The sequence below is a fragment of the Fonsecaea erecta genome (genome assembly GCF_001651985.1).
Source record: "Fonsecaea erecta strain CBS 125763 chromosome Unknown Scaff10, whole genome shotgun sequence".
Taxonomy (NCBI): Eukaryota; Fungi; Ascomycota; class Eurotiomycetes; order Chaetothyriales; family Herpotrichiellaceae; genus Fonsecaea; species Fonsecaea erecta.
Genome location: NW_017387253.1, coordinates 805,485 through 816,397, shown reverse-complemented (window position 1 = coordinate 816,397; position 10,913 = coordinate 805,485). Strand labels below are relative to the sequence as shown.

The following is a 10,913-nucleotide window of genomic DNA, read 5'->3' as shown; positions in this document are numbered from 1 at the left end:
AATAGAAGTTGATCTTCTGATGGAAGATATCATCGAAACAAAGGAAAATTGCTGCCACTGCATGCGTGCTCCTCCTCGCATCTCAGAAAGCAACTCCCACACCTGGACTTCTCAAGGGTCCACCAATTTCTTTGATAATGATGTCGTCCGCGTCCTTGATGATCTCCGCATAGCAAGGCGGTACATCAGGAACACCGCTGACAATGGGCCTTAGAGTCCCTCCCTTGGAGACACTCTTCACCGTGCCACTTCGACTTTGCCAATCCCCGACTGCCGTGGTGGTGACACTGGTGGCGTCTGTCTGGCTCTGGTTGCCATAGGAGAGAATTTCAGTGTCGATGGTACTGGCTACGGTGGACTCCGTCACTGTTCTGTGATGTTGGCGTGGCCAGAGACTCAACGGTTTGGGTGGTGCTGCCGCTGGCGCGGAGAGTTGATAGAATTGAGTTCGCTTGCGACGATGCTCTGCAAAGGAGGACGACGTCGATGATGATTTAGTGGTGCTGATGGAGGAAGAATGGCTGCGGTGTGCCAGCCACTGAGAGATTCGCTTTTGTGTCTGATAGTTGGGATGGAAGTAGCCTGAAGGCGAATTCATATCAGCTGGCTTGGAGAAGTTCCTGGCAGGTGCGGAAGGCACGATTGGCGGCGGTGCTGGAGCTTCAGGGGGTACAACGTCCTGTTGCTCTGCTGAAGTCTCAACGGCTCGGGGGAAGTCAAGCACGGTATCACCAATCGTGACCGAGGTCGCAGGAGGGCTGAACTCCTCTTGCATTGGGGTTAAGATGGCCACAGATGCTTCTGAGCGAACACCAGGAAAGTGGATCTGTGGAGGTAGACCGGGGAAAGACGACCACGAAACAGGGTGGGAGTGGAGAGCATCGTACTCCGAGGGCGGTCGAGACATGGATATGACGGTTGACGATGTGTCAGGTCGTACGTGGGACATGCGGCGTTGTTCAATCATCGAGACAGGCTTTACCGGGGCGGGCAGCAGAGAGACCTTGTGTGCAAGGAACTCTTCAGACTTGGTTCGCACCAGTGCTCGAGGTGGGATTTTGATGTCACCACCGTCTGTAAAGCTCAGCCGATCAAAAGCTGGCAGGTCCGACAGTCGATTATTAGGCATGTAGATACTGAGCTCGAGTGGACGAAACTCCTGCGCCGCTCGTCGGAGAGGAAGCTGTTGCGCCGAAGGCAGCGGAGGCTGCGGGCCAGAGATTATGGGCTTTGAAGCGTGTCTCCGGATCGACAGGCTTGATCTGAGGGAGGCTTTGCCGTGAGAGACCCATTGCGATAGTTGTGAAGGTAGTGGCGGTGTGGGAGTTGGGGGAAGTCCGTCGAATAAGGTGAGCTTCATGGGTGGGACAAGGTGAGGTTGTTGATACATGATGCGCATTTCTCGTTCCACGCCTGTGAATATGTCAATAAACTGTTCTCGCCCTTGTATTGGAGAGCATCACAAACCAGATGCCGGTGTCTGTTTCTCCAACTCTTTCTCATCGTCCCTCGCGAAGAGGCAGTCGAAGAACTCGAAATGGCATGTGGGCTCCAGCGAGTCCTCCGGCGCGGTCTTCGACCTCATGTCGGCGGCGACGAAGACGACGGCTCAACACACAGTGTTGCGAGGGGTCGTTGCACGATTAAGGCTTGACAATTAACGGGCGTTATCGACGATGCCAGCATCAATCAGGAACAGAAACGAGGAACCACGGTCGAGGACAAGGGAGGACAAGGAAGGCGTGATGCTTCCAAAGCTGCAGCTGCAGCCCAACAAACTATCACTCTTCCCTTGGAGGAAGAGGTCGAGTGGCCTGGCCAGAGGAAGAGGGATCTTTGAAGGACATGAAACGTAGCTTTCAACCATGGCATGCTGTGGGGGAACCGCAGTTCCCGCTAACGGTACGAGCTCATTTTCTTTGCCTTGACTTACCTCCTGGCCCGTTGCAGCGGAGCCATCGAGAGCCCTTCAATCACATTCTTTCGTGGGCGCTTGACGACTGGTACTGGTTGAGGGAGGAGTGAAAAAGGGGGCCTTGCGGCGAGATGAAGCCTGGAGTCGTGGCATCGAAACCGACGTGGTTGGATGAGAGGCTGCCAGCAGAGAGGGTCAAGTCAGGTCAGCAATTATCCGAGAGGCTCCAGAGCTCACCAAGCGCCCAAGCCATGGCATAGCGGCGTGAGTGGTGATCAAGGTGTCCGGAGTATGCGAGATGCTATTCGCAGAAGTCGAAGTGTGAAGGAAGATGAGGCCGGCGGTTAGGTGGTTGGCGTGTAGCCAATCACACGCTGCAGCCTGCTTTCTACGCCGCACTCCTGACAACACGATGAAACAATCGCAGAATACGAGCAACGGTGCTTGGAGGCTGATGTGGCGTGGTTTCAGGCACAGAGATGAAGACGGAGGATATAGATGGTCGCCGTGGTTGGGTGCTTTGAGGTGGTTCTTTCAGCTCGCCTGGCTTCATATTACTGCGTATTAACAGCCACACGCGCCTCTTGGGTTTCCTTTGGTGCAATCCAGACCTGTACACATACTCGCACATAATAATACGTGGCTCACTCTCCACCAGCAATCCTGAAGACTAACACTGCAGGTCTCCACGCACAAGGGAAAAAAAAGGAAGCCCCGAAATCTCATCTTCCTCTCCAATGCAAGCTCAGTACCTCTCCACTACTCGCGGTCTGCCTTCCACTGATGCATCCATGGTGAGTCTCTCCCTGTCTTCGACGTCGACGTACCTCCTCTCTGGCTCCATCGGGCGGTATCTAGGTTGTTCTACAGGAACATACTCCGATAGAACGGGCCGTCTGTCGTCCACAAACACGCTCCCTTCACGACCAACAGGCCTCATGCTCTGACCTCGGGTCACGAGTTCCACCGGTTGAACTTCTTCGTATCGCAATGCTGCTGGGGGCCGCACGCTCCCCATACGAACGGGCTCCCGGAATTCGGGTCGCTCATCGGCGTAGACGGCTGGTCGGACGGGGCGATTCATCACCTGGACGCTGGAGCTTCGTATGGGTGTGCCCGGCTCAAGGTATTCTCGAGGGACGGGCCCGGGCACGGCTGAACTTCTGGGTGGCTCGGCGAGACGATGGTATGAGACTGGCGGGGGAGGCAGTTCCGAAGGATAAACTCTCTCGGGCGCTGCCTCTACGAAGACTGAGCCGGCACGGGCTTGTCGGGGATATTCTTCGAAGCGCGGGTCCGCTTCAGCTCCTCGGACTGACATTGCTCGAGGGACCACAGATGGCCGCTCCTGGATAATTTCGCGGAATCTCCTGCCGTACTGGTCGATGACAATGCGCTCCACGGGAGGGGGCGGTGGCGGCATGGGCTCGACGGTATAGCGATGATAAGTCCCGTCGCGATCATCGTAGACTTCCCGATAAACGGGGGCTGGTGTGCGCACAACCCTGACCTCTGGAGCAGGCTGGTCGTACTCCACGGCAACCTCCCGAAGGGGTCGAGCGGGTTCCACCAAGGCAGGACTCTCCACTCGGGCGTAGGACATGGCACGTGTGCGAGAGGGCGTTTCATAGTATTGGTCGACGTAATCTCGTGGCTGCTCTGGGCGGAGACTGTGCATGCTTGCCACGCGGCGCAAGTCCTGGTCGTCTCTGGCGGGCCTCACACTGGACCTGGACGACGGGCGAGGCTCACTCAGAGGCATCAACTGTTCAACCCGACGCGGAAGTGGTCGCGAGGGAGATTGCACATACCGTTCAGGAGCAGGCATGTAACGTCCTTCTTGGACTGGATCGTCATCAATGACGATGGGACGGTCTGCTCTGCTGGTTCGGTATCTGCCAGAACCAAGTGGTTGGACGTCGTGAAATGGCGGAGGGGAGACGTCTTCTTCCTTGATCAGGGTGTCTGGAGATCCACCACCGTTTCTTCGGGCTTTTCGGTTATTGCGAGCCTCACGCCCATCAATCTTTCTCTTTTTCTTGGGCGGTAATGCTTGGTTATCATCAGGACTTGGGGGAGATCCTGGTCTGCCAATCCATTGTTTCCGGCGGGGACGTGCATTCTGTAAGAGGGGAGAATCCTTAGTCATAGCCAGAGGCGACACACGGGACGGTTGAGGGCAAATGGGAGAGGTGATATGGTTTCTTACTATCCGCATGGTGGCTTCCGAGGGTGAACCGGGCCTTCCTCCACCGTCTTCCAGTTCAGAGTACCTGCGCAGGGGACGACCACGTGGATCTCTACTGTCCGGCATTTCCTGTGCTTGAGTGACCTTGGGTGTGGGATATTGCACCATGGCTTCTGGGGGTGAATACTCTCCTTCCTCTTCATCCTCATCCATGTCCATCGCGGCCGTGTCGATGGTCGGGGCAGGTTTGGGAGGGAGAACGGCAAGGGGCGCCGGCGGCGCGACTTCAGCAGAGACACCATCAGCAGCATCAGCGTACAAGGGAGCTCCCATGACGGCGCTAACGACGCGTGAGCCTGCAGGCTCATCTGTCTGCTCTTCGTCAACGTCGTCGGCAGAGTCGCTAGGAGGTCTCTCGGGGGTGGAATCGGGCGCTTTGCTAGAATAGTAGGCATCTTCGTCGAAGGAGTCGGTAGCATCGGCGTCTTCTTTAGAAGACGGGGATTTGACCGCACCCGTCACTCTGGCAAAGATGGCTGGGAGGTCAAAGTCGGGTTTGGCCTCAGCTGGCGCGGGCTTCTTGCGGGCATCTGCTTTTCTATGTTCAAATTGTTCTCTCAGAGCTCGCTCGAGTCGTTGTCGCTTCAGCTGTATTTCGGCCCGAACTAGATCATCGGACTTTGTCAAAAGGACCGGGTCAAATTCAGAAACATTACTGGTAGGTTGATTGGCAGTTGCGGCGGGAACACCGTTTGGTTTTGTTTGAATTGGTGTGATCTCATCTTCACGCTTGGCCTGAGCTCCCAGATGGTTTGGAGACGCACTGGGAAGGAATGGAGGAGGTACATTCAACTGATTCTGTGAAAGGGTCGACGGGGTTTGAGAAGCAGGCACTCGGACGGCATGGGCTGGCACTGTCAATCTAGGATGACTTCCAGAAAATACCTCGTCGCGTATCCTCAGTATCTTCTCATATTCCAAGGCCTCATTGACGGGTTGCAGGGGAGTCGGCAGTACGCCATTCAGTAGAGGGCCAGTAGATGCGGCCATGCCTAAGGGAGGCGCGTCTGAGCTGCGCGTAGCTGACAGACTGGATTTCTACCTGGACAGACGCATGGCAAGGGTCAAAGAGCGACAAGGAAGAAGAAAGACAGAAGAGAATGCTGGTCAACAGGTCGACAAGGGGTAACAAGGAGTCCCAGGGAATGACAAGCAGGAACACCTCTCGATAATACTGTAGGTTGATGAGACTGCAAGAAAAGGAGATTGATTTCGCGCATCTCTCACAAGTTTTTGGGATGACAACCCAGCCATCGCCAAGCAAGCGGCACATCACGTGGCACATCACGTGGTACTTCATGCATTTTCCCATCCATCTTCCCGCCGCCACCGTGTTGAAGAGTCATAGACTCATTCCCGTTTTCCTATATCGACGACTTCGGCGGCCGACTGCAACGGGGAACAGTTGTGAAACGACGCGCTCATTTTTGGCTGCATAGATTTTTGTTTCTCTTGGTTTCTCCATCACAGCATTTGTATTCAGCCCCCTAGTTCTCGTTCCAACCCCAACCATGGGCTCAGTTGAACCCGGAACCACCGCCGATAAGCGGGCTATTTTCTTCTTTGACATCGACAACTGCCTATACGCAAAGTCCAGGAAAGTCCACGACCACATGGCACTCCTCATCAACAAATACTTTGTGACGCATCTCGACATGTCGGCCGAGCAGGCGACGTACCTGCACCACAAGTACTACAAGGACTACGGCCTGGCGATCGAGGGTCTGTCACGCTTCCACAAAATCGATCCACTAGATTTCAATCGAGAAGTCGACGATGCATTGCCCCTGGACGAGCTTCTGTCGCCGCACCCCGAAACGAGGGCCATGTTGGAGTCCTTTGATAAATCCAAAGTCAAACTGTGGCTGTTTACGAATGCGCACATTACCCACGGCATGCGTGTCGTGAAGCTGCTGGGCATCGACGATCTCTTCGAGGGAATCACATACTGCGATTATTCTCAGACGCCACTCGTGCCAAAACCACTTCCGGAGATGTTCACCAAGGCAGAGCGGGAAGCTGGCGCGACATCGGAGACCCCCATTTATTACGTGGACGACTCCTATCTGAATTGCCGAGCAGCGTACGAGCGTGGATGGAGCAACACAGTTCATCTCGTCGAACCGGGCGTGCCCGATCCGCCTGAAAAGGCGAGCAAGTATCAGATCAGTGATCTCGTACAACTTCTGGATCTATTCCCGGAACTTTTGAAAAACAGTAATGGTTCAGTATGATAAGGTGGGGTACTAGAATGTGGTACACTTTTTAAAAACAAATACAATGCTATTCTCCCGGCCCTAGGCTCTTCCTCGGAAGGATCACTGAAAACAGGACGATGCTTGAACGCTAGACATGCACGAATCGTTTTCCCCTCCAAAGGGCATAATGGTCATCAAATCGTGTCGAACAAAGGAAAGAATGGTGGTATCTGCCACTCATGCAACGGGCAGCATTCGCCGCCTTCCAGACAGATCACTGGGGCAGAATTTCCAAGCACCTGCATGCTTCTTTGCGTGCCAATTCCTGATCACGGCCTCGATCACCCAAGGGACGTTGGGGAAGCTACACTTCTCGCCGTCGATAGTGAAGGACTTGTCCTGGCACCCTAGTGTCCAGGGGCCGTCGGTGTAGAGGCTGTTGTCTTTGGTGGCGATATGTTCCGCGTGCTTCCAGATCTTCATCAACTCCTTGCCGTCGACGGTGTGGAGGTTTGCAAGGGTAGGGATCTCATCGTGCAGATGCTGGATAAGATTGGGCGCAAAAGACTCGATGATGTGACGAAGGGTGGCTCCATTGTACTCCGCCGACTTGGTGATGAAGACATATTTCTGGAAGATGGTGAGTCCCTCGGCAAATGACTCGTGGCCCTTGGTGTTCTCTTCCAAGGCACCGGGTTGGTTCAGCAGCTTCTCGATTGCCGGGAACATATAATCGTCCTCAACATGGTGGTGATGGTTCAGGGTGTTGAAGAGCATTTGGTTGAAGAGAAGGAAATCGGCGGCCTCCTGTGTATCAGGTTGAACCAAGATCGACTGGTTCCACGATGCATTCAGGGCGCGGATGATGGTGTTGTGGATCTGGGCCATTTGACGGGCACACCAGAAGGCTGGATGATCCTTGGGTACGGCAGCAGGAACGTTGTGCAGGTTGATGGACGTGATCAAGGGATAATGGTCGTCCACGAAACGAGGCACTTGCATGCTGAGCTTTGATTGCATCCCGGTCGACACCGAGGTTTGTGACCCGGCCGATGACGTGGCGGTGCGGTCTGAGCGGACGGAGTTGGAGGAGCGAAGAGACGAAGCTGATGACTTTTCCATCTTCGACACGTATATCTGTCGCTCTGCCTCTGACAAGTAAAGAAGATGAGAATATCTCTTCTGGGCGGGCGACTTTGACCGGGACCGAATCGGCGAAGGAGCTTTGCGGGGAGTAGGCTCCCTGATGATGGGAACCGTCTGCATGATGTTGTACTGGAGTGTTTGTGTCTTCGTGCCGATGTCTTCCGCAGATATCTATCCCTGGCAGGTCAAACCTTTGGTGTTTGAGATGAGGAAGTCAGTCAGTTGCATGTGGGAAAACATATGATGCGGCTAGGGATTCCATCTCTTTATGTATCCCGCACCGTCCGGGACCCATGTCCATGATTCTTCTGTGTATGTGCAGCCAGAACCCCATGTCCATGCAGCAACCGGGAGACTAGGATCTTGGACGCTACTCGTTCTGGAAAGTTAGCACGGCTACATCGCGGTAAGAGCCAATGTAAGCGGGCAAGGGATCTCGAACCACGCCAGCAGTGGCATGCGAGGATGGGCCTAGAGAACGCCAGGCAGGCTGTGTCTGGTCAGGGTGGCACCACCCCAGCTAGGTTGCAAACGTCAAGGTCAAGGATCCATTTCTCCCTGCCGTAATGGATGGATGCAAAAGGACAAGCCTTACAGCGACGTGGCCGGGAAGTTTGTAGGCTGACTGGCCCAGCTGATGTCGCGATTGAGAGTTTCGAGCCCCTTGCATCTCGCATTGGGTTTGGCGCCAGGTACGGTTGCAAGGGCAACTTTCAAATACGGGTTTCGACACGAGAAGGCGACCCAAGAACGTCCAGGCCACGTCGCTAGTCGGTCCCCGGGCACCACGTGTAGCTGAGCTTTCCTCCTTTTGCAATTGAATTGAGTTGGTCTTGCCATCAGAGAGATCACAGGGGTCTTCCGGTCGCAATTGATTGTTTGTCAAGCAGTTTCCCGAGATTGTACGTCAAGGGCTCGTGCTGATCGCCTAAGCCGCAGGCTCGCTGGGGACATCCCAACAGGGCGGTCGGCAATTAGTCTTCGGTTCGCGTTTAGATCGCCCCAATGTCAAGCCACATTGACATTTTGGCGTGGTCATGAGACTTTCAATGGAGGGGAAGTCAAGGTGATCAGGCACACCTCGACTAATTGTGCCCAAGCAGGTAAGGTGCGTTCAATGTCTTGCGAGCAGAGGTCTTGGTCTTTGTTTCTTCGCCGTGTTCAGTGTATGATCGGGCCATCCGACGTGCAGAGAATTTCACGGCGTGTGAGCAGGTTACAGCGGCCTCAAGGTGACATTTCTCGATACTGGTCTCGGGTCAGTGAACAACACTTGTTTTGAGTGATGACGCACCAATTCCTCTAGGGCTGGAGACAGTGACGAGCAGTTCTCCTCTCTCCCGGTCAGGCCGAACACGCCCTTGCAAAAGTTTGATGAGCGGGGTGTGTTGAGGTGGACACTGCTGAGCGGCCACAAGCCTGGTGGCTTTCACGGTCGAATGACTTGTCGGATGGCTGGCTGAGGCTGGGTTACACAATTGTGCTCCTGAATCAAATCCATTGAACCTTGACCTGCGTCTGGATCTAGATTTCCACTCTCTTGTCTGGTCGAAGCCTGCCACATGTCGCTTCTAGCCGCGAGGTCTTTTGGAGGTTTGTATCTGTTGCCACGGAGGTTTGCATCGCAGCTAGGCATGTCTGACGGTCCCTTGAAAGGGTGGAACACAAAGAACGACGTTTGGCACTATGTTTGGTCAGCTGACGAAATGTAATAAATGATGAGTTTGGGCTTCAAAGTGGAATCTGGTGGTCGCGTACCTTGCAGAGGCCGATGCTCTCTAGGCGTTCTGCTCGAGGAACAGGGAAGGTCCCAAGGTTAATTCCGGGGGTGGGAACAGGCTCGCAGGCTCACTACGCCACTAGGCACCCGCTACACTGGAGCTTAGGCGGCCCGGGCTTGTTCGATGACTACAGCGTCACCCACCCTCTGCAAGCACTTTGATCGCCCAGCGAGCTCATTCCTTCCCGGACGGCAACGGCAAGGTCCGTTCTTCAGATCACCATCGGTGGTCAGCTATTATCTCACTCAGATCAATTCCATTGTCTCCCGTCATCTCAATCAAAGATAGCCCTACCATCTTTTCGTACGGACCTCAGAGCCGACATTGAGCCCGCGGTTCTGATCTCCCACCAATGCGTATCCCAGGGGATACCCACCCATGCCAGGGGAGGCGATACCTACCCCTGGGGAACGGCCTCAACACTTCGTGCGAACCTTTCGCCGTACCTGTTGCCGCTACACCCATCCCCGCAGAAGTGGGTTTATCTATGGATACTTCTACCAGAACCCCGCGACAACAACCTTCACGGCTGCACTCAGCTGACCCATCGAAGCCGTCTCCTGAAACAAGCATGACATCGCCTGATGCCCACCCAGAGCAACTAGTTATGGATCAATGGGACAGGTGTTTCCACGCAGGGGCTTCAAGACACCCAATCTGGACGAAACGAGCCACACAACCACATTCGGCGATGATCTTCACGCATTGATAAATTCAATGCTCAAAGGGGAGAAGAACCAGTTCTAGAACGAAGTATAATCCGTCCTAGTCCTGATATAGCCGACAACGACGCTTCACAGTTACCCGAAAAGTATATAGACCTGCTGCCGCGACCAAGAGACCTCTGTCTCAAAAACAAAATAACAGGATCTTTGTGATCTGCATATTCTTCAAAGGTTGTCACCCTCCTTCGCAAGTCGCGTGGTTGCTAACGCAGACCAAGGCCATGCACAAGTCGATTGGATGTGTTTTGCAAAATCCTCTCAATCAGGAAGGCATTTCCAGAGAATCTCGCATTCGAGCTTCGCCCCTCAAATGGTTGAGATGTCAGGCAAGTTCCGCACCCTTCGTGTCGCCCAATCAAAGCATTGGCACCCGAAGCGAGCATGTTCTGAGAGAAATCTGCTCAGACACTGTCTGGAGCCAGTCGACGGGCCATATTCGAGTCTGGTCAATCTTCGAGAGACACTCGAGCCAATACTGTCTGACCAGTCCATATCTGTCGACAGAAGCATCTTTCCGGTTCCTCGCAAGCTGTGCTCTCCATTTCTCCCGACTGCTCGAACGGTGTGCTACCGTTTCCGGCAGAGCATCAACACCTGGAAACTTCACCCTTAACCAGGCGAAGGCCCCTCTTGCGGAGACCATCTTTGCGCAGACGTTCTCCAACGACGCGCATGGAGAATAAACACTGTTGCCAGGGGCCCAGAAGATTCGATGCACTCTGAGATTTCAGTTCAGGTGATCTTCGCCTCTTGGAGCGGCCTCCTGCATGTCCTTGCTGAGCATGTGTTTTCCCAGATCCACCTCCCTGATATCGTCTCTCGCGTTGTTGTCGCGTGCGTCTGCATTTCCCTCGGGCCGGTAGTCCAGAGCTTGACTTCCTCCGTTATCTTGCCACGAAA

At 54.4% G+C, this 10,913-nt stretch overlaps 4 protein-coding genes across 4 annotated transcripts; 1 reads left to right on the top strand and 3 right to left on the bottom strand.

The window, feature by feature from the left end:
• Positions 1-82: 82 nt before the first annotated feature.
• AYL99_10006 (hypothetical protein) lies at positions 83-1,585 on the bottom strand (the record flags this gene model as incomplete). Its single annotated transcript, XM_018841512.1, has 2 exons — positions 83-1,413; positions 1,468-1,585. 2 exons carry the CDS (start codon positions 1,583-1,585, stop codon positions 83-85), a joined length of 1,449 nt encoding a protein of 482 aa, XP_018689221.1.
• A 1,075-nt stretch (positions 1,586-2,660) lies between these two features.
• AYL99_10005 (hypothetical protein) lies at positions 2,661-5,153 on the bottom strand (the record flags this gene model as incomplete). The annotated part of the gene is made up of 1 exon (XM_018841511.1): positions 2,661-5,153. One exon carries the CDS (start codon positions 5,151-5,153, stop codon positions 2,661-2,663), a length of 2,493 nt encoding a protein of 830 aa, XP_018689220.1.
• A 521-nt stretch (positions 5,154-5,674) lies between these two features.
• AYL99_10004 (pyrimidine 5'-nucleotidase) lies at positions 5,675-6,397 on the top strand (the record flags this gene model as incomplete). Its single annotated transcript, XM_018841510.1, has 1 exon — positions 5,675-6,397. The coding sequence occupies one exon, from the start codon at positions 5,675-5,677 to the stop codon at positions 6,395-6,397; it is 723 nt and encodes a 240-aa protein (XP_018689219.1).
• Positions 6,398-6,598: 201 nt separating this feature from the next.
• Positions 6,599-7,627, bottom strand: AYL99_10003 (hypothetical protein; the record flags this gene model as incomplete). The annotated part of the gene is made up of 1 exon (XM_018841509.1): positions 6,599-7,627. One exon carries the CDS (start codon positions 7,625-7,627, stop codon positions 6,599-6,601), a length of 1,029 nt encoding a protein of 342 aa, XP_018689218.1.
• Between the last annotated feature and the right edge of the window lie 3,286 nt (positions 7,628-10,913).